Source organism: Chionomys nivalis, chromosome 1 (assembly GCF_950005125.1).
Source record: "Chionomys nivalis chromosome 1, mChiNiv1.1, whole genome shotgun sequence".
Taxonomy (NCBI): Eukaryota; Metazoa; Chordata; class Mammalia; order Rodentia; family Cricetidae; genus Chionomys; species Chionomys nivalis.
The window spans coordinates 34428152-34450695 of NC_080086.1; the positions used below are offsets into that span (position 1 = coordinate 34428152).

At 56.6% G+C, this 22544-nt stretch overlaps 1 protein-coding gene across 1 annotated transcript in view; it reads left to right on the forward strand.

Annotated features, from left to right (window-relative positions):
- Positions 1–1090: 1090 nt before the first annotated feature.
- The window catches only part of Plxnd1 (plexin D1), a 40311-nt gene continuing 18857 nt past the window's right edge, over positions 1091–22544 (forward strand). Inside the window, exons 1-8 of the mRNA XM_057767760.1 lie at positions 1091–2604; positions 14745–14921; positions 16945–17076; positions 17298–17398; positions 17498–17627; positions 18587–18764; positions 18862–18970; positions 19295–19397. Coding sequence (XP_057623743.1) covers positions 1291–2604; positions 14745–14921; positions 16945–17076; positions 17298–17398; positions 17498–17627; positions 18587–18764; positions 18862–18970; positions 19295–19397 — 2244 coding nt within the window. The 5' untranslated portion in view covers positions 1091–1290. The remainder of the gene's footprint in view (positions 2605–14744; positions 14922–16944; positions 17077–17297; positions 17399–17497; positions 17628–18586; positions 18765–18861; positions 18971–19294; positions 19398–22544) is intronic.

Here is a 22544-nt window from a genome sequence, read left to right on the forward strand (position 1 = left end):
CTACCGAGTGGGAACAAGGCAGGAGAGGTCACCCTCTGAGTAAGGGCCACCAGAGCCTCAAGTGACAGCTGCAAGCTGATAGATCGTGATTAAGAACCCGTGGCTGAGGGCCTGTGGCATCAAACAATGGAACCTTGCCCCACCTTCCCCTTTAGCTGTGGATCTTGGGCTTCACTTCTGGGGCCTCAGTTTCCATGTATGTAAAATGGGTTGCGTATTTCTGAGTCTCTACCTGCCTCTATCCCAGGACCTTCCTATTCTTTTGTAGATCAAAGGAGACGGGCCCAGTGCCAGCTCATATGTGGGACGCTGGAAGGTCTTCTCAGAACCCTGGACTAAGGGCAGGGGTCTGGGGGTCCAAGGGGTCTGGCTCCACACAGAGACCAAGGCCCTGTAATCTGGTGTCCTGCTCAGTCCAGCATGTCCCATGGTATAGCACGAGAGACATACTTCGTTTTATAGTTTCCTGCTTCTGCTGTAGGATTGCCAAGCTTGTTGCACGGTGCCGGCTGCTTGTGAACTCCCTTTACAGGACAGTTTTGGGGACAGATCATGGCGTCCCAGGGCCTGATGTCCCTTGGTCTGACTTGTCTGTAGAGTGAGGTTTGGGGAACATGTGATGAGGGGCTGTGGCCAGAAGCGGCAGGCAGTGGAGGAGAAATGGAAGGCTTCGGGGGACAAGGAAAGGAAGAGAGTGGGGAGGGAGAGCTGCGGGAACAGAAAAACGCCGATGAGGGAGAGGGAGTGACGCTGGAGAGGCACGGGGCGGAGTTGACAGGAGCGAAGTAGGGGAGTCGGAGAGATTGAGAGAGCGAAACTCTCCGCGGCGGTGGAAAGACAAACCGGCGCCCAGAAACAGAAGGGGGAAAGGAGCGGGACGAGGAGAAAGAGAAAAGATAGCAAGCAAGCGTGAGCAAGACCTTCCAGGTGGTCAGGAACCAGGAAAGAGGCAAGAACTTCCGACCGCTGGGAGCGCCGGCGGCAGCGACCCCGGACCGCCAGCCGGGAGGGGTGGGGCGGGGCTCAGGGGCGTGGCCCGGGGCGAAAGGGCGTGGGCCAGGCAGCTGGGCGGGGAGCTGGGCTGGGGGCGTGGCCTCCGCGGAGCCGCCCCCGGGCTGTGCGGCGCGCCAGAGTCGGGCCGGGGCGCCGGGGCCGGGGGCGGCAGGCGCGGGCAGGAAGCGCCTCGCGGCCCGGGCCCGCCCCCCCGCCTCTCGCCTCCTCCGAGCTCCCGGCTCCCGGCCGCGCCGCGCCCCATGCACTCGCCTCGCCGCGCAGCCCGCGCTCGCCTGGATGGCTCGTCGCGCCGCGGGCGGCGCACTCCCTAGCGCCCGGGCTGCCGCGGCCGTCCCCTGGCCTCCGCGCCCGCACTCGCGGGGCCCCGGTCTGCCGCCGCTGCCTCTGCTGCTGCTGCTCGGGGCGGCGCGGGCTGGCGCCCTGGAGATCCAGCGCCGCTTCCCTTCTCCCACGCCCACCAACAACTTCGCCCTGGACGGCGCGGCGGGCACCGTGTACCTGGCGGCTGTGAACCGCCTGTACCAGCTGTCGAGCGCCAACCTGAGCCTAGAGGCCGAGGCGACCGTGGGCCCCGTGCAGGACAGCCCTCTGTGTCACGCCCCGCAGCTCCCTCAGGCCTCGTGCGAGCACCCGCGTCGCCTCACCGACAACTACAACAAAATCCTGCAGCTGGACCCGGGCCAGGGTCTGGTGGTCGCGTGCGGCTCCATCTACCAGGGTTTGTGCCAGCTGCGGCGCCGGGGCAACATCTCAGCCCTGGCCGTGCGCTTCCCGCCTGCCGCGCCGCCCGCCGAACCGGTCACCGTGTTCCCTAGTATGCTGAACGTGGCTGCCAACCACCCCAATGCATCCACCGTGGGGCTAGTCCTACCGCCAGCCACGGGCACGGGGGGCAGCCGACTGCTTGTAGGCGCCACGTACACCGGCTATGGCAGCGCCTTCTTCCCGCGCAACCGTAGCCTGGAAGACCACCGCTTCGAGAACACGCCCGAGATCGCCATCCGCTCCCTGGACGCGCGTGGAAACTTGGCCAAGCTCTTCACCTTCGACCTCAACCCGTCCGACGACAACATCTTGAAGATCAAGCAGGGCGCCAAGGAGCACTACAAGCTGGGCTTCGTGAGCGCCTTTTTGCACCCGGCGTCTCCGCGCGGCTCGCAGCCCTACGCGTACCTGGCACTCAACAGCGAGGCGCGTGCCGGCGACAAGGACAGCCAGGCGCGCAGCCTGCTGGCGCGCATCTGCCTGCCCCGCGGTGCGGGCGGCGACGCCAAGAAGCTTACTGAGTCCTACATCCAGGTGGGCTTGCAGTGCGCGGGTAGCGCGGGCCGCGGCGACCTCTACAGCCGCCTCGTGTCTGTCTTCCCCGCGCGCGACCTGCTCTTTGCCGTCTTCGAGCGACCCCAGGGCGCCCCAGGTGCCCGCAACGCCCCGGCTGCGCTCTGCGCCTTCCGCTTCGCCGACGTGCAGGCCGCCATCCGTGCAGCGCGCACTGCCTGCTTCGTGGAGCCGGCGCCCGACGTGGTGGCAGTACTGGACAGCGTGGTGCAGGGCACCGGGCCGTCCTGCGAGAACAGACGTAACATACAGGTACGCCGGGGTTCTGGGGAGCCAGTGTGGGGATCCGTTGTGTATGCCGGGATGTGGATGTCCCGGAGGATTGGTTGCTGGCAGCGGTGCTGGCCAGGGAGTGAGCTGGGTCACAGGTGCGCACACCTAAGCGGGGGCGAGGTCTGCGTTGTCAAGGTACCCAGGTGTTCCCGGAAGACAGAGCACCTATAGCTCAGGTCTGCAGGTGGGGGCCACAGGTGCATGCTGAGCTGAGAGAGGGAGTGGCACCAAGAGTGTGCTTGGGAGAGTGTGGGTGCCCTTAGACTGTGGGTACCACTGCACCCTGGCACATGTGTGAATGGGTGTGGCAGCAGAGCCCTGAAGATGAGGAGAGGGTGGGATGGAAGGGCTAAGTGTGTGACAGGGGCACCCACTGGAGGCCCCAAGAGCCTGGACATGCAGGGATATAGACTCCCGGTGGGAACATGTGTCAGGACAAGTGACTGCTTCCCTGGAGAGGTCACCTGGTTGGCAAACAGGTGCGTGCTCAAGGCTCACTTTCACTCACTCAGGAAATAGCAGCCAAGCACCAGGTAGGTGGCATGGCAGACCTGGGGTGACCCCCAGTGCTGGGAACTTTTAACTTAGTGTGTCGAGTGTCCTGTCTTCAACAAATGTCTGTTTTTAATTCTGTTATACATACAGACGAAGAAGCAGGTGCAAGGGTTTGAAGGGTCACTCAGAGCCACACAGCTGGGAGCTAGCAGATCAGGCCTTGAACTCAAGCTGTGTGCCCACCCCCCACCCCTGCCTGTGCCCATGGTGCTGGGGTATGCTGCCTAACAGACAAATGGGGACATCCAGGCAGCCCAGCCGCACAGATGGGGCCACCAAAGATGGAAAGAGCCTTTGGCGGGGAATCTTGGTTGGAACAGAGAAACTACAGGACGAAGGATGAAGTGGGACCTGGGAGTGGGCAGCGGCAAGAGGGCCAGGTTAGGGGTCACCAGGTGGGGTGACCTTGGGTACAGCCAGCCAGTCCCCTTAAAGGATTGCTCAGCAGAACTCACTTTCTATTGTCTTCAGAAGGTAGGCTTGTGGGGTCCTCATTTTCCACCCCAAAATGGCACTGACTTTGCAGAGGGTCAGGAAGCAGAGCCTTCTGTATTCACTGAGACTTGTCTCTCTCTCTCTCTCTCTCTCTCTCTCTCTCTCTCTCTCTCTCTCTCTCTCTCTCTCTCTCTCTCTGGCCCCCAGTAGTAGCCAGTCTCTCTCCCGTGGGTGTGCCCAACACTGGGGCTTTGAGCAAGCCTAGATTCCTTTCCTTGGCAAAGACTCCCACAGCCGCCTACCACCCTGCCGGTCATCTCCTCACAGGGAAGGTCAGAGGGGGAGAGGCAAATGGACTGTCTGAAGCTTACAGCCTTGACACCCGCCAGGGTCAGGCCCCTGCGCAAGGCAGGGGTGAGAGCAGTCACCATTCTTTATAGAGCCACAGCCTTTCGTGGCTGTGACTGGCTAGGAAGGGGGAAGCTCTGTGGGCAGGGGAGGCAGCCTTCTGTGGGCCCCTAGCTGATGAAGGGTTCTGTGGGATTCCTCAGGCTGCCTCTCCCCTCCCCCTCCAGTAAGATCTGCCCTGATTCCCACGGTCCCTGGTGCCCCCTGGGCCGGCACAGTGACTCACCAGGCTGAAGGCAGTTGGATTGTCCTCCTCCCTATGGGGGCAGGGCTTTTACAGGGAAGTTAGCCCCAGGGCACTGTAGTTTAGGCCTGCTCCTCACCTCAAGGCCACATAGTAACCCCGCTGGGGCCCTTCTAAGTTTGTCTGCTGCCTTCTCCCTACCCAGTGCCCAGCTGTGGACTCAGGCTACGGTCCCTGGCAGGACCCCCAGATAGTCCCTACCCCCCACCCTGTGTCTGGACCTGCGGCAGTGCTGTTGTCCTTGTCAAGCCCTCGCCAGCTCCCCTGCTTAAAGTCCATCTGTCACTGCCTGGCTGTGACCTTGTTCAGGCAACAGTCTTGCTAAGACTCAGTTTCCTTCTCCCCAGCGTTAAGGTACTGCACCCAGAAGCCCTACTGGTGGGGGAGGGGTCTTAGGACCACGCACACAGTCTTTCTACTAGGGCCTTAGGACCACGCACACAGTCTCCACAGAGGCATTAGAAGCAAATGAGCAAGTTAACCACAAAGTCAAGTGCTTGGTGCCTGGTGCACAACAGTCTTTGCTGTGCTGTGCTGTTCTCACCCCTGGGATACAGTTAGCTCTTGGCTGGGCTCTAGGCTCTTCTGGAAAACAGTGTCCTCATCAGGCCTGCTCTGGAACTGTAAGACCCCCCCATCTGCACCTGCAGCCCCAGGTGGGTCCCCTGAACATTTACCAAACCCCCAGTGTTTTGAGACCTCTGCTTTCTAGGGACCCTCATGTTATTTTCCTGGTTTCTAGCCTCCTGGACAACATGGGGACTAAGGATGGGCTGGGTCTCATGTAGCCGAAGCCAGGTTTAGGCTTACTGTGTAGCTCAGTTTTAGGTTGAGTGATGGGTTTACAGGTGTGTGCCACCATACTCAGTGGACATGCCCTTGAGTGTCAAACCTAGGGTCTAGAGGCATGCTAGGTAAGTACTGTTGCAGTTGAGCTACATCCTGGTTCCGAATGGGGTCCTCTGAAGCGGCCTAGGGTCGCTGTGGGGATTTGATGAGATGCACACACTGTTTGCCCATTGCCATGCTCAGGAGTTGGCAGTGGTGTGATCCAGAAAGCCCATGATGGCCAGCAAGGAGGGACCCAGCTGGGTGAGATGTTCTCTGAACCCCTACCCTGTGCTGGGCCGGCCCTGTGTTCTCTGTGCTGCAGCCGCAGGACAGGTAGAACTGTTGCCTCTGGTGTGGGCAGCTGGGGCCCTCAAAGCCTGTCCTGTCCAGATGGTAGTTAGGTAGGATTCCCATCCTCACACCACAGTGTGTTTAAGGGAGAGCATGTTGGGCAGTTGTATGTTATTGGTGGTGATACTGAGGCACAGGGAATGGCAAGGTGGAGCTGGCAGGATGTCACGCCTTTCTCTGAATCTTTTGCTTCTAAATGACCATGACATGTGTGTCCTTAAGTTGCGGTACAGCACAGCAAATACCAGGCCTGCTTTTTCATGGAGTCTTTTTATAGTAATGGCAGAAAAAAAAAAAAACCCTCCCTGGGCGTTTTTAAAGCAGGCGTGTGGTGGGTGGCACACGGCTCAGGAAGGTATTTTCTACACCAATTTCAGGGCTGAGATGGCAGGTGGTGGCGGAGGGAGAGAGCTTCCAAGACAGGCTTTAGGTTTGGGAGGGGTTTGAAGTCGGCACCTTGTGTTAAGGAGGCAAGCAGAGACCCCTGTGGGATTTAGGGGAAAGCCTGGCCAGGACGACCTTCCTGGAAAGACTGGTGGGCTTGGGCCACAGCTCTGCCCCCCTCCCAGAGTGTCTGGTCCCCCCGGGGACAAAGCTGACAGGGTTTCTGTTCTGAAGCCCAGGGCCAGTCAGTCACCCTCCCTGTGCTCCACGGTTTCTCCTTTTTGAGGAAAGTCTGTGTCTCTTGTCAAAGATGTGGGTCAGAATCTCTCATATGCTGCACCCAGGAAACGGCAGGTGCAGGTGCTGCGGGAAGAAAGTCGTCTGAGCACAGCATGCTGGTGTGTGGAGCAGACAGCAGGTGCTCAGAGGAGGGCGGGCTGGGCCCTTGCAGCTGATGAGCTCACACCAGGCTCTGAGGGAGCCGGCCTGAGGCCGAGAAGTGTGGTGAGGCCCTGTCCCAGTGGAGCAGGCCCACTGAAAGCCAGCCAGGTCAGTGCCTGCTGCGCATCAACTGAGGGAGCTGCCAGCCTTGCTTGTTTGTTTGGGGGTGGTGTTTGGGTGTGTTTGTCACTGCCTAGTTCTCACTGGCAACAGTCCTCAGACAGTGAGGTTTACAGAGGGGGAAACTGGGACCCGGAGAGGGCAAGGGACTTGCCCTGGGTCATACAGTACTCTACGGTTCCAGATCCCCAAACTGCTGGCTGGCTTCGGACTCCCTGTGACCAGACTTTGCTGAGGGATGACAGGCCAGCTGAGAGCTCTGAGCTCAGGGTGCCTGAGTTCCCCCTTAGCTGGAATGAGGTCATTTGGGCAAGTCCCTGGGGGAGGCTGGACACCACAGTTCCTGGGAAGTACATAGGTGGGGTGAAGCCATGGAGCATGTGCAGAGGGCTGAATGCTGGAGCCTCTCGAGAGAGCACAGAGGGGCCTGAAAGCATCTGGCCACACTTGACCCTGAAAATGTAGTGCCTTTCCCAGGTGTAGTGTTGTAAAACTGCCTCCCAGCGCTTAGGAGGCTGAAACAGGAGGATTGTGAGTTAGAGGCCAGCCTGAACTCCATAGTCAGACCTAAAAACAAAACCAAAACAAAAAGCTAAGCAAAGTCTCTTCTCATGAGGGCCCTAGCCTGTGGGAGTATGGAAATGTTTATCTGCACAGAAGAATGCAGATCAGACAGATTCCTTTTGTTCCTGCCAGTGGGGTCCTGAGTCACTGTGTTGGGGGACATACTAGAAGTGTGGATGGATGCCGTGGCCCAGGGCACAGTCACAGCAGAGGCCTTCTCTACTTAGCTGGCTAGGTAGCCTTGCTTCTGTAGTTTAGGGAACTAGTGTGTGGTTCAAGTTCTGGTGGCTTCTGTGGGGTTTGAGCTGGACCACAAATTGACAGTTCTTCATTCAGCCACCAAAAATGCAAATGTCCCTTTGTGATTTGTGAAGTTTCTTGAGAGTTTGTTCTGGGCCAGGCACTTGCAAAGCACCCAACTCCCCCCCCCCACACACACACATCCAATAAAATGGTTTTATCTACATCTGTAGAGATACATGAGCACACAATGTCCTGTGTCTTCCTCTGTCCCTCTCCACCTTAGTTTTAAGGTCTTTCGTTGGAGCTTCTTTGGCTGGACTGGCTGGTTAGTGATCTCCAAGGAATGCTCCTGCCTCCACCTCCCAGCGCTGGGATTGTTGGTGGAAACAGCCAGTTTGCACGTGGGTGCTGGGGATCTGGGCTCAGAGCTTTGTGCTTCTGCACTGAGCACTTTTAAAATGAGCCCATTTTAAAGGTGGGGAAATGGAGCCTAAAAGTGACCTAAAGTGGCGGTGAGTGCTCCCAGGAGGCCTGCAGAATTGCCCCAGGCTAGAGTCAGAACCCTTCAGCCCCTTTACTGGCCTGTCATCAAGATGCTTGTCATGTCCTGTGCCTAATCCCAAGGAGTATCCCTTCTAGAGGGGACTAGGCTTGTTGCACGGCCTGAAGAGAGAAGGTCGACCCGGCCCCAGTATCCCAGAGTCCCAGAACACTCAGGACCATGCTGGGCAGGGAAGGACGGAATCATGGCAGAGATAAGGCAGTAGTGTGGTGGCCAGCTTAGACTGAGAACACACGGTCTTGTCTGAGGACCAAGGTCTTAGACAGCATCCTGCTGGCCCTGGGTAGCCTGTGTGGCTTTAGAAGGTGAGGACACATGGCCCGTTTGGCTCTGGAAAAGTCCTGGCTGCCACTAGGTGCTGGCCAAATTCCCCTGTGGTGGCTGCACAAGGTGATTCCCGAAGGCCTTTCCAGCGCTGACAATGGTGTGAGCATCGCCATGGAAACCAGCTGTCCCTGAGCAGGGACATCCCCAGGAGTGTCTCTAAGCGCCAGAACAGGATCCTGGCTACCCCAGAACACAGCTTCCTCTTATCAAACCCACGTTGGGTCAACCAGGTAGGCATCCGGTGGTCCAGCTGAAGTGGCTTCCTCTGGTGCTGACCCACGATACCCCCAGGCTCCCAGGCAGCCAGGCCCTTGCCCTCCAAATGCACTGCCTTCATCCCAAACCCCCATAAATCACATACTATAGAGGACGGAAGCCTGCGGCTCTGGTCCAAGGCCTGCACAGCCCCAGAGGGCCGATCACCGCAGCACTTCAGGTCCAATCAGTAAATAACGGAGCTGCTGCACTCAGTAGCTTTGAGCGGAGGCCTGGAGCTGAGCTGGGTGCTGGCCAGCTGCCTGAATGGGCCATCTCAGCCTCTGTTTGCCCGCTATGTTGTGATGATGCGGCGGGCCTCAGTTTCTCCAGCTGGCAGCCACGGGGACCACAGACTGAAGACACAACAGACCTGCCTGAGTCTAGGAGCCCCTGGGGACAGGGGACTACAGGAGGCCCGAGAGGAGGGAGGTTGTGCTGCAGAGGAGGTGTCAGACTCCATCTGGTCCCCAGCCCACTAGGGACCAGCAGAGGCCAGCCTAGGAGACACAACTAGTCCCCTGCAGCGAAGAAGCAGCAGAGAGCCATCTAACTAGATGAGGCCTGCCTACTGGAGCTAGCTTGGGGGCAGGGCCTCAGGCTGAGGAGAAACACAGAGCTTCTTAGCCCACACCACACTGCTCCTTGGGGACAAGTAGTGGGGGGGGGGGAGTTGCTGGGGACAGGGCCAGGCCAGGGAATGAGAAACAGCCTGAGAAGGGGAGCTGGGTGTCTGGCCAGCTGTGGCCAACTAGCCAAACAACCTCCATCTGAGTCAGCCCCTCAGGTTCCAGGAAGCAGCATATCAGGCCACCAAGCCTCTACTGTGGAGGATGCTAACCCAAGAACCAGCACAGACACCCGGCAGCTGTAGGTACCCAGCGGTCAATTGGCAGGGCTTACCCATCCTTGGGCACCCTGCCACTGCAGATGTCCCAGAGCCCCCTCTGGTGCTCAGGTTTCCTCGGGCAGTCCTGTGTGGCAGGTGCTGTGACTGTCCCAGTCTCACAGATGAGGAAGCCAGCAAATAGCTAGGCTGTGTGTCTCACGGTATCTCCTGCCCGCCTGTGTGCTGGCATCTCTAGCAGCTCCCGGATGTCTATTGGGGGCCCTGGGAGGTGCATGGGCTTCTCAGCAAGAGCAGTTTCCTCCGAGAGAACCTTCCAGAACTGAGTCTGCCATCCCCTCCCCATCCCCCAGCCAGAGCTGGTACACTGGTAGGCTTCAGGAAACTTTTTGTGCCGCAGTTTGCCCTCAGGTGAGGCATTGTCCACCTAGAGACACCATGTTCCAAAGGGCAGCTCGTGCCCAAGTTGGGAGCTGGGGACTTAGGGCTGGATTTCTTGGAGATGATATTCTGTTTCTATGCAAGCTCCAGAATATTCCTTTTATTCCTGAGACAAATAGTAAGGCCAAGAGCTGAGCTCCCCAACTGGCTGGCTCTGTAGGAAGCTCCTGTCTGCTGTGGTCGCCCTTGTTCTTGGGCCCCCAGGAGAACCCTGCTCCAACCTGCCTTGATTCCTGTCCTTGTCCTCCAGGTCTGGTGGAGGTCAAGGCTTGAGACTAGGAAGTGTGTCCTTACCTCCTAGGTGGAAAGCTGAGGGAGGAGCTGACCAGGACAGGAATCACACACCCACCACAGGTCAGGGTTCCTTTGAGCAGGCCCTTGAAGGCTTGTGTTTATTCTGACTGCACTGGAGACCCACTGGAGGCTGTTGAGCTGCAGGCGGGTCATGGCCTATTTTGCAGTTGTGCATGCGTACATGCATGTGTGCGTGTGGTTGTTTTTTCGAAACAGGGTTTCTTTGTGCCCTGGCTGTCCTGGAACTCACTCTGTAGACCAGACTGGCCTCTAACTCAGAGATCCGGCTGCCTCTGTCTCCCGAGTGCTGGGACTGAAGGCGTGCGCCACCACTACCCACTACTTTTCATCTTAATGGCAAAGTTCTTAGAAAGGCAGGAAGGGCGCCTGTGGTCCTTCCTCAGCCCTCTTTCCTGGCATCCCACACCACCTTGTTCCATTTGTCAGAGGGGCCAAAGTATTGGGGTGCCACCCTCAGCTAGCTGTGAAAACTTGTGGAATGGGGTGTGGTTCCCACAGGGCCTCCCATTGGTTGTCATGGAGACGGGGGTGAGTGAGGAGTTCTGGGCAGTCCAGTAGCTGTTGTCACCCCACCTTCAGCTGTGTGACACTTCTGAGCAATCGTGAGCCTTTCATTCTGGGCCTCAGACAGGAAGGTGTCCCCAGGCCAGAGCCATCTGCACCGTAGGCACCTGGGTGGGATAGAACCATGGTGACCACGGTTGTCATGCCTTATCCTCCTCTGAGTGCCTGCTGCGGAGGTATTGAGGTCCGACGGGGTCTGTGGGCAGGATATGGCAGGCATACTGCAAGCCCCCCTGCAGCTGGCTTCCTGGGAGAGAAGAGCTGTATTCAGCTGCAATTACTGCGAGAGTGAAATCAATAGGGCAGCCCTTTAATGGAGACTGGGCAGCGCTGAGCTGGCCCCAGGAGGCAGTCAGCTCTAAGGGAGGGGCCGTGTGCTCCGAAGGAAGAGCGGCAATCAGTGGCCATTTCCTAGCCCATTTCAGAGGGGGACAAACTGAGGCTCTTACAAGAAACAGAGCTAGCTGCTGGGCTTTGTCTCAGCCCAACACCTGCCTGCTCTGTGCTGCACACAGTGATCCTACCGTGAACCATATTCTTTCCTTGCCTCTCCAGCACCCCACGGCTGCATCGCCTCCCCTCACTCTGCTTGGAAAGGACGCAGCTGAATATAGTCATTCACGCCTTAGTCGAAATTAATTTCCCTTCTTTAGTAAGTATTCACGCAGGAGTAGTACGCCAGAGGAGCCCATTAAGTGTGTGATACCTGAATAATAGAAGTGTTGGCCAGTGGAGTATTGTCACAGAGAAGTGGGTGCGTGCGTGTGTGTGTGCCTGCACACACCTTTGTGATGGTCGCACACATACATCTGGAGGCCAGAGGACAACCTTGCGTGTTGTCCTCACAGATTTCTCTAAGTACGTTAGGCTTGCTAGTCAATGAACTGCAAGTATCCACAGTTCTTTGCCTCCTGAGTTCTGGGAATACAAACCTTTGCCCCCAAACTTTTGTTGTTTGTTTGTTTCCCGAGACAGGGTTTCTCTATGTAATAGCTCTGACTGTAGATCAGGCCGGCCTGAACTCCCAGAGCTCCACCTGCCTCCGCCTACCAGACTAATCCTTTGGGATTAAAGGCATGCACCACCACTGCCTGGCCAAACTCCTGGCCAGGGGGATTGAACTTGGGACCTCATGTTTGCCGAGCAAGTTGTCCAGCCGAGCTAACCGAGCCATCTTCCGCCATCCCTGAACTTAGCTTTTTGGAGTCTCAACTCGAAGATTGACTGAAAATTTGCAGCCTGGATTGCCTGGAGGGGAAACGGGTGGCGCTTGGGGCCTGAGGTGCCAGGGGTTGTCTCCGCCAACACTGGCTGCTGAGGGCAGGCCTGTAGAGCGGTGTGGGGCACTAGTGGGGGGGGGTGAGGCATGTTTCAAGAACTGCAGAGAAATCATGCGGTTGGCCTAAAGTGCGGGTAGTGGGCAGAATGGTGGCCAGGGTCCTGAGCAGTTGGCAGGATACCCTGAGGACAATAGGGGGTCACAAGGTGCAACAGTGTCACAGGGATGGGGGTGTGCCGTGCCACATAGATCTAGGCATAGGTTGGGGTTATGTGGCCTACCCCAGTGAGTAGGGTGCTAGGGAAGAAATTCCAGTCTGAGGCCCAGGGCCCACACCTCAGTCACCAAGTTCAACAAGGCCATGCTCAGGACCTTTGTGGGTCTCCCAGCCCTGCTGCTGCAGGAGCCTCTGGCCCAGACAGGCAGCTTCCCTCCCAGATCATTCCATCCCCTGATGTTCACTTCTCCTTTAGAGAGAGAGAGAGAGAGAGAGGAAAAAAAGCTTTTTTTTTTTTTTTAAGATTTTATTTTTAGGATAAGAGAAAAAAAAAAGGTTGGGGGAAAGGCTTTTTGAAAATTCCTTCGGCACAGAATTAATGGCTTGTGAACGTCAGGGCGGGCTGCGGGAGTCAGTTCCCAGTCTTTCCGCTGCCTCTCTTCTCACCATGGCCCACAAATCACCCCCAGCCCAGAGTTGGCTCTGCCTTTCCCAGGACCCCCACCCTGGCTGGACAGCCCAGCAGGGCTCAGCAAAGAACCCCAGAGCCGCTCCTGGGGTCTCCCAGAGCTCACATCCCACGGAAAGGGTTTACAATTTTAATTTAGAAAACAACTCATTTAATGACGCAAGTAAGTAATCTGTATTCACTGGAGAATGTTATGTAAGTTGTGGGAGACATGGTCTCAGTGGGATGGGGCGGCCATAGCATTGTGGTGCAGGACAGCTGGGGAGGAGCCCAGCCTGGAGGACTGTTCAGCACCCATCTTAGCTCAGTTACATCCAGTACAAAAGCAAGTGGGTCGGCCCCGAAGCAGAGGTCAGAAGGAGTCAAAGTGCAGAGTGATTTTGTTTGCACGGTTTCTCTTGCTCTTGGTCAGCTGACGTCCTAGAATATTAAGTGGAAAAATCCAGAAATAATTCATAATCTTGAAGTTGCTTGCCATTCCAAGCGCCATGATGAGGTCTTGTGCTGTCCATCCCAGCCCCACATCTGGACCTGAGCCACGTCCAGTTTCCACCCTGCCTAAGCCACCTATTTGGTAGCTGCTCCCTTCTCTATTCAGTAGTCGTGGTCACTGCCCTCCTGTCCCCAGATGCCAGAACTTTGCTCCCATGACCCTAATTTTTCTTAAAGTGCAAAATCATGGTGGTGGCAATTTGATGCATCACAGAAAAGCCATGAAATGCTACTCTAGGAGAAGGGGTAGAAATTCCTGACTGAAAGCTATCGAGGTCTGCTCGCGTGTGAGCCGGGGCCCACGCCGCCTAGGTCTGCTCGCGTGTGAGCCGGGGCCCACGCTGCCTAGGTCTGCTCCAGTGTGAGCCGGGGGCCCATGCCGCTTAGGTCTGCTCCAGTGTGAGCCGGGGGCCTACCCTGGCTTCACTCCGTTGCCGTATTCTCCTATTGTTCCATTATCGCTGCTTTTACTGAGACGACTGGCAAATTCTTACAGGGAGATATGTATGGGACTGAATTGAGTGTTGGGCTTGGTCCTTGTGTTTTCTTTTTTTTGGCGGGGGGGTTGTTTGTTTGTTTGTTTTTTGGTTTTTCGAGACAGGGTTTCTCTGTGGCTTTGGAGCCTGTCCTGGAACTAGCTCTGTAGACCAGGCTGGTCTCGACCTCACAGAGATTCACCTGCCTCTGCCTCCCAAGTGCTGGGTTTAAAGGCGTCAGCTTGTTTTCTGACATTCCCAGAGGACTTGGGACATACTCCTGTGGGCAACCTGGCAGACAGTTGTGGGACAGGCTGGGGAGGTGGCTGGAATGGAGACCTAAGGGCTCAGAAGACTGGGGTCAGAAAAGCCCTTTGGGGGTTGGGCAGTCCGTTTATGTGTGCTGGGCAAATGGTCCTCCACTGACCTCTATCGCCTCGGACTCTACCCATGTGGGAGCATGTGTCTGGAGGTCAGAGGACAACTTTCCAGAGTCCATCCTCGCCATCCGCTTTGAGGCAGTGACTCTCTTGTTGCTAATGGGAAGTTTGGAGGAGTCTCCTATCTCTACTTTCCATCTGTCCACAAAAGTTCTGGGATTACAGATGTGCACCTCTGCATTTGGCTCTTTACACAGCTTCCACAGACAAACTCAGCCTGTGTGGCAAACCCTTGCAGCTGCTGAACCATTTCACACACCCAACAGGCACCCTTCCCACACACACATAGGAACAGTCCCAAGAAACTGGGGGTGTCAGTAGGTAAGCTGAGGCAAGGATGACTTTCGGTGACTGAATTTGGGCTCTTCTGGCCTGTGCAGTGGCCGGCCAGGAGGAATGATGTGGCCAGGTGTGTGGTTGTCACCCAGTTCCAATCACCTGCGTCTTTTATTCTGAATTGGGATTTCACTGTATTGCTCAAGTTGGTCTGAAATTCCCAGGGTCAGGTGACCCTCCTGTCTCAGCCTCCCCGGTATCTGAAGTGGCAAGTTGTACCCCTGTAGTGTACCTCTAGTCTCTAGTCTCTTAGCCAAACTGGCCAGCCTGTCTTTCCTTCCTCCCTCCCTCCCGGAACCCAGTCCAGTTCCCATACACCTTAAACACCAGTCATCTCCTAGGGGTAGCTCTGTCACCTAAGGTCAAGGTTAGTCCTGGATAGGGTCTGGTATCTGTTAAGCTTGGCCTCAGCTTGGAGGCAGGGCCTTCAAGCAGGAGCTGAGAGCTGAGATCCAGCTGTGTGGGTAAGCAGGGAGCCAGAGAAGGTTCCAGAGCTGAGGTCTAACCTGCCTTGTCTCCACAGCTACAGCTGGAGCAGCTGGATTGTGGTGCGGCCCACCTACAGCACCCCCTGTCCATCCTGCAGCCGCTGAGTGCATCACCCGTGTTCCGTGCTCCAGGGCTCACAGCTGTGGCTGTGGCCAGCGCCAACAACTATACTGCTGTCTTCCTGGGCACTGCCACCGGGAGGCTGCTGAAGGTAAGCTTATACGATGGGAACTTCCCAGGGATGGGCCACAGAAGGCCCAGTGTTACTGTCCCCTTCAGGTTTTCCCTCCATGGCTCCACGATGGACTCTCGTGGAGGGGAGGACCTTTCATAAGAGCTGTCAGCATCTATGTCAGCATCTCTCCTGGCTTGGGGTCTGTTGCCCAGTAGTGGCTTCTTGATCTTTGCAGTGCTCTTGCTGGGCCTCAGTTTCCCTACTGGCTGCAGTGGTTGTGGGACTTTAATGGGGGGGGGCACAGTCCTGCTGGTGACCACCCTGCAAGTTCCAGAGCTAAGGGAAGGCAAGGAGTTTCTTTTCTTACCCCAGGGCAGGGTGGACGGGGGGACAACCCCCGCCCGCTGCCTCTCTCTAGGGAAGAGTCAGCCTCTGAGCCAAGCTCAGTCTAATTGACTCAGAGCCCATAATCTGATTCCCTTTGGCAGCTGCCTGGGTGGGATGGGGGTGGGGCTTGAGCCCTACAATCCTGGCATGGAACCACCCGTTATGGACCCAGGGCCCCAATACGTGTTACTCAGTTTCAATCCTCTGCTGGGTGAAGGAGGTGGCTGTCAGGGCTCAGTATTGTATCAGAGGTGTGGCTTCTGCTTTTGACTTCTGTTCCTTGCTGTGTGGCCTGAGGGCAGAGCATGTCTTCTCTAGATTCAGACTCTATCCATCTAGGAGAAATGAGGCAGATCAGGGCTGTGGTCAGAGCCCTCTCCACCTTCTACCCACAAAGCTGCCATCCTTAGACACCTGCTGTTTCCCAGTGCCTCAGAGTTTACATAGCAGGAACCATGCCCTCTCTCACACCAGGCCAAGGATGTAGCTGTGAGTCTGTTGCACAGAAGGGGGCCACTGAGGTCCTTCAAGAGAGGTGACTGCCCTCAGAGTGACCTCGTAGATAAATATGGGTCATTCCTTTTCATTTCTAATTGATTTATCTGTGCCAGGCTTGGGATGGAGCCTAGGACCTCAGTGATGGAGCTGAACTTAGGCAGGTGCCTGCCCACCCCACAGCTCAGCCTGGAAAGGTCACACACCAGTCTGCACAGGGTGGTGTTTCTCCTGCCAACCCTTTCCTTGTTTGGAGCTTCTAGCTCGATCGCTAGCTAGGGCCTCAGGGTTCAGTGAACACCTAGGGAGGAGAAATGAATTGGTGTCTGTGTCTGCGTGTGTGGGGTGGCGTGTGTAGTGTGAGATCAGTAACCAAGCCCCTGCTAGCATCCCAAGAGGCCCCGGCAGCAAGGACGTCTCAAAGGCTAAGCCTGAGCCTGGGGGTGGTGGTGTCTGGGAATGACTTGGTACACCCCAGAATGAAAAGGATGGCAGTACTCTTAGGAAGGCGTGTGGCAAAGACAAGAACAGGCCTTGGTGGCGGGTGTATGAGTAACAGAGAAACAAAGGGGAAAAGAGCTGGGGGTGTGGCTGCGTTGATTATCAAGGTATTGAATCCACAGCCAGTTTCTTCCTGCAGGGAGCCTCTGCAGGTTTTAGAAACCCAGAGGAGGCTGAGTGAGAGGGAGGCCCCAGAGGTCCAGACCACCAACCTTTAGATAAACAGCTTAGAGCCCTGAGCACTCAACATGCTGGGGACTAGAGGGGAGCACAGAGAGGACTTTGCCAGTCCTCAGAGGGGTGTGCAAAGGGGCCTGGGACCTCACCTGGGACTCTGCAGCCCTGTAGAACAGGTGGCCATCCCCCGACTCTTGTCCACTGGGTAAGCCAAGGCAGGGCGCTGGAGAACAGCTCGTGTGGATTGTACATGAGAGTGTTTTGGGAACTGTGGCCTACACATAGACCTAGGTGTATGCTAGAGTCGGGCAGCAGGGAGTTCCTGGTGGGGGCACTGTGGAGTCTGTGTGGGAATAAGAGTGTGGGATGCTCCCCCTAGATGCCTGGCTTTTCCTTTAACCCTGGGCCATCCGAGCAGGAGGGGAGAGAAGACCTGAGGTAGCCTGACCTTGTGGGTGGCAGTCCTGGCATCCGCAGGTGGCGGTCTTTCCTCCCACAGATCAGCCTGAACGAGAGCATGCAGGTCGTCAGCAGGCGGGTGCTGACAGTGGCCTACGGGGAACCCGTGCACCATGTCATGCAGTTTGACCCCGTGGATCCTGGTTTCCTGTACCTGATGACGTCCCACCAGGTGAGGCGAGCTGTAGCCAGCCAGCTTTGGTGCAGGGCCTTTGCACACGCTGACCTTCCTCCTGGGACCACCTCCACTGCTCACTCATGTCAGGGACTCCATGCTTCAAGGAGGCCATGTCTCCCCAACATGTCCTCAACTAACGCCTTCAACCTTAGCTCCCCTTAACCCCACAAGACAGGGGTGGCTACCTTGCTCAACTGGATCCCTTCTGCCTGCAGATGGCCCGTGTGAAGGTTGCAGCATGTGAGGTGCATTCCACCTGCGGGGACTGTGTGGGTGCAGCTGACGCCTACTGTGGCTGGTGCACTCTGGAGACGCGGTGAGGGTCCCCACCCCCCACCCCGATGCAATGCTGACAGGTCAGGGAGGGCTAGGGGCAGTGGCCCTGACCTTGGACCTGACCCCACGGTGCCTGCAGGTGCACACTGCAACAGGATTGCGCCAACTCCAGTCAGCCGCATTTCTGGACCAGTGCCAGTCAGGGCCCCGGCCGCTGCCCTGCCATGACTGTGCTGCCTTCTGAGATCGATGTGCGCCGAGACTACACGGTGAGTGGTGCCACAGCAGCACAAAGCCTGGAGGATGTGGAAAGAGCAGTGGCAGCCAGGCTTGAGGAAGCTCAGGTGCACAGCAAGGGCCAGGCACCTCCTCCATGGCTAGGCCACTCTTCAAGGCCTGTCATGGGCTCTTGGAGAACCTGGTCATAGCTAGGACAGTGTATCCTGGATAACAGAGCAGTGCACAGGGCCACTGCTGGTGTTTAAATCGCAGTTCCTGAAGATGCTGAGCGGGGATACCCAGACCTCTGTCTCTTCCTAGGTGTGCTAGCCACTGTTACCTATTCCTGATATGGCAGAGAAGGGGGTAGTGGCCAATAGCTTAGGCTTGTTACTAACTAGCTCTTACAACGTAAAAGAATCCATATTTCTTATCTATACCACATGGCAGGCAGTATCTGTTACCCGCATGACATGCTCATCTCCTGCTTCTCCCCACACCTCCTTCTTCCCAGAGTTCTCTCAGTCTGGCTCTCCTGTCTTTACCTCTTCCTGCCTAGCTATTGGCCATTTAACTGTTAAACCAATGAGAGCAACACATCTTCACAGTGTACAAAAGAATTGTTCCACAAGAGCCCTGAGGTGCGAGTAAGGTCCGGGTGTCTGGGGGTGGGAAGTGGGGTCATAGCAACCCTGTGCTACAGAGACCTTCTGGTTTTGAGACCATAGGCCAGTCTAGCCTTGAACTTGTGGCGACAATCCTCTTGCCTCAGATTCCCAAGTGCTGTGATTATAGGTTGTATTGCAATACCTGGTTTACAGAGCCTTCCTTACCTCAGAGATGAGGAGCCTCATGTGGGAAAACTGAAACCCCGGGGTCACTCCCCTTAGAGGGCCTTGACTTCCCTGAAGGGAATCTCTTTTCTGCTGGACACTCAGGGTCAGAGGCGCTTGTGATAGGATCTGTAAGGGGCTTGGCCTGGGCCTCATCTGAAGCATCTCTCCCCCAGGGGATGATCTTGCAGATCTCAGGCAGCCTGCCCAGCCTCAGCGGTATGGAGATGACTTGTGACTATGGGAACAATGTCCGGACAGTGGCCCGGGTACCTGGCCCTGCCTATGACCATCAGATTGCCTATTGCAACCTCCTGCCCAGGGCCCAGTTTCCATCTTTTCCTGCTGGCCAGGGTGAGTGCCTGGCTGTGATGCCAGCCCAAGGGTGGGACCCTGACATCCCAGCTTCATATGTAGATGAAGACCTTTTATATCCCTGGTCTCTTTCCAGACCACGTGACTGTTGAGATGTCTGTAAGGGTCAAAGGACACAACATTGTCTCAGCTAATTTCACCATCTACGACTGCAGCCGGATTGGACAAGTCTACCCCCAAACAGCGTGAGTGGGCAGGGGGAGGAGGAACAGCCCTGGCGTGGGGAACAGCTGCAGACTCTGGTACACTCAACAGACAGGAACCCCTACAACTTTCTCTTGCCTGTACCAGCTCTTACCAGCCAGGCCCTGCAAGCTGACATGAGACTGGTGGGGGAAGAGGGAGCTGAAGAGTCCACCCGTGTCTTCCTTGCATCCCTCTCATAGTGGGGAGCTCACTACCTTACAAGATGACCCATCTGCCTCCTTCCCCTCCGACACTGGGATCAGACTTCTGGGGCCCAGCTGAGGATGGGGAGCAGGAGTCTGAGAGGTTCCCTTGTCTTCCAGCTGTACCAGCTGCCTGTCGACGCAGTGGCCTTGCTTCTGGTGCACCAAGCAGCACTCCTGTGTCTCTAATCAGTCTCGGTGTGAGAGCTCCCCAGACCCGACGGTAAGCCTTGTCTCGGGTCCACCCCTCACCCCTCAGGTCTACCCCCACCCCTCGGCTTCAGTACCTGCTTCTCTTGTTTGTATGGTTCCAACGTTGAGAGCTTCTCTTTGTCCCAGCACTGTCTAGCATGGCGAGGGGGCTCATCATGGCATGTTTAACTGATTCCCTGTAGCTGGACAGGCTGATTGGTATTTTCCTCCCCTGCCTTTGCATCTCACTGGGTAACTCCTGGAAGGCCAGTCCTTAGAGACAATGCCTCAGGGTTACAGTGTGGCCTTCTACAAAGCTCGAGTCAGGTTGTCACCCTGCCATGCTCAGCGTGCTGGCCTTTTCCACCCACAGCTGCTAAGGGTGGAACGTTGCTATCCCATGTTTTCAGGTTTTTAGACACTTCAGGCCTTTGTCCCTATGGCTTAGAAGGCTTGGGCCTTGAACCCAAATCCTTCTCCCCTTTCTTTGAAACCCAGAACTGGGTGCCTCTGTTCCTATGGTGTTTCACCTTTGCCCTGGAAGGCTCCTCCCTCTTTTAGGGGTGACCTAGACCTTGGCAGGTGAACGCTGGTGTCCTGAGCTCAGCCATGTCCCTCTTTGCATTATGTCGGGGCTGTGCACTCTGAGAGGCTCAGATGTCTCCTGGTAATCTACCAGATCGAGTCACCAGACTGCTGGTCATGTTTCTCAGAGAGGTGGCCTAGCTTCAGGCACTGGAATTAGAGAATGCCATCAAGCCCTGTCTGCCACCACAGGGGGCCACAACAGGTGCTAAGAAGAATATGCCATGGCCTCAGTCTGACCCTCAGGCCAGCCTTCAGCAGCATGCAGCAACCACATCTGACTCACAGCGTGCCCACAGAACAGGGGCTCTCACTGATAGGCCCAGGAGTGACCTATAGCATTGGGTGTCAGGATATAATCCAGGTCCTTCATCCCCGTGGCTCTAGGGTTGGAGCATCTGGGGTATGGCACTTCCTCACCACAACCCCAGGCTGCATACACAGCAAGGACTTGGTGACCTGGAGGTCCAGGGACCTCCTTACAGTCCAGCGACCATCACTGAGTGCTTGTTGTGTACATGAGTCTGTGCTAAGCACTGAAGGAAACCCAGTTAGATGTGGCTCTGTCCTACCCATCACAGGCCAAAAGCCTTAGCTCTCTCTTGTGTCTGTGTGATCCCAGGCAAGCTACCATGGCTTTCTGTTCCTTTCTCCCTCTGTAAAGTGACACACCTCCCCCACCCCACCCCCTCAAGGCCTGGAATTACTCCCAGAGGCAACAACCTTATAGTTGGCACATAGATGATCTTAGAAGCTGGTGGCTACTGTGCAGGAAAGACTTCTATTGAGAGAATTTTGCGTGGGGTCTTGCCATCTGTATAGGAGCTCACCCACTGGGAGGTGTGTCTGACCCTGGCAATCAGCCTGCTCTCGTCAGGTCTGCAGCTCTCCTTTAGGGCAGGAGCCGGGCCGACCCTGGAGGGGCTGTCGTAAAGTATTACTGTAATCTGGCAGGAGAAGAGGCAGCCTCACCAAGGCCTGTGCGAGGCTCTGAACCAGTGCTGGACTTGGCATTTAATTAAGTGCCAGTTAGCTGTGGAGGCGCCAGGCCTCCTGGGCAGACAGCGGGCAGAGGGTCTGCATGCCCCCCCGGGACCCCTGGATCCTGGAAGGGGGGCGCTGAAGGCTGTGCTTGCAGTCATATGTGTGTGGTCCCAGTGGCTCCCACAGGGAGTCTGCTAGGGCTGGCCCCAGGGATGAACAGAGGCAGCGAGGTGCCAGGTGTTCCAGGCTGATACCGCCTCTCTGAGGGCGGTGCTCCCAGGGCGGTGTGATGTCAGGTTTTGGAAGCGGGATGGGAAGTGGTAGCTGGATGAGAGCCTGGCGTGTTTCAAACCACAGGGTGGCACAGTGCTGGAGCCCATGACCGGGTGGTTGGATGGGAATTGACAGCCATCAGCGACTGTGGGCTGGGCCACAGCCAATGGTTTGGTCCGTGGGTCCATCACTGTTGGCTGGGATGGGATGCCAGGGCTTGTCCGCAGGAGTTCTGGGTACTCCTGCGGCTCCATTCTCCAATGGCACATTTGGGATCCTGGCCACCTAGCTTTGTTCCCTGGCAGTTCCAGCCAGGCAAGGCGAGGCTCAGTGCCAACCTACGTGAACTGGAGTAGGTTCTGCGCACACCTACATGATGGTTGTTCCTGAGCCCTGCCACTCATCCCTGCTCTAGGTGCAGCCAGCTACAGCTTCCCAAGCTTGCAGGTCGGGGCAGCAAAGGGGAAAAGCCATCTGATGGCCTGGGTGGAAACAGGAAAGGGAGGCCCATGTCCTCTTTCAGAGGAAAACCCAAATGGCTTCTGGTCCTTGGACTTTATCAGCTAATGCTAGTGAACAGAAGGTTGGTTCACCTCGGGCACCGCTGGACCCAGGAGTTGAACAGTGGCATCCGGGGCCTCCTGAACTCTGGGGGATGCCACATTCAGGCTCTTCATTCTTGGTGCCACGTGTTCTCAGCAGCCGGGGCTGATTGGGGGCCCCTCCCACCCAGTCTAGGGAACTGGACAATGTCCCTTACAAGTTCCACTGGGGTTGTGTTGAGTCTGTCCAGTTACAGGACCCAGATCTGCCTCCTGGATGGTTCTCAGGCCAGGTGGGCTTAAGGGTCCAGGTCAGGTCAGACCAGCCTCAGAGGCAGATGGTGGGGCCAAGACCTAGGGAACTGCCGGCAGGGGTGTGGGGTTTTGGAGGGGGGTCAGGATTCAGCCCAGGCCACACACCTTCCACATAAAGTGGCTCTGCACATCATGGTGGACTGGATTATAAGAAATCAGAGGGAGCAGGTGACTCTTAAAGGGACCCCGTGTGTTCACTGGAAGGCCTCCAAAGCCCTGTCTGGGGTAAGCTGCTTTCCTCTGCTGCGACTCAATTTCTTCATCTCTAAAATGGGTACAGGGTTCTCTGGCTTCCACATAGTATGTGAAATGTCCCATGGCTGCCCACCTGTATGTAATCTCAGCACCGAGGAGGCTGAAGCAGGAAAAGGCAAATTTGAGACTGGCTTGGGTCATGTGGCAAGCACACGGTGTGTGGAAGACAGGGTTGCTGGTGGATGCGGTGGCCCACCTGTGACCTAGTCCTTGAGACCAGCCTG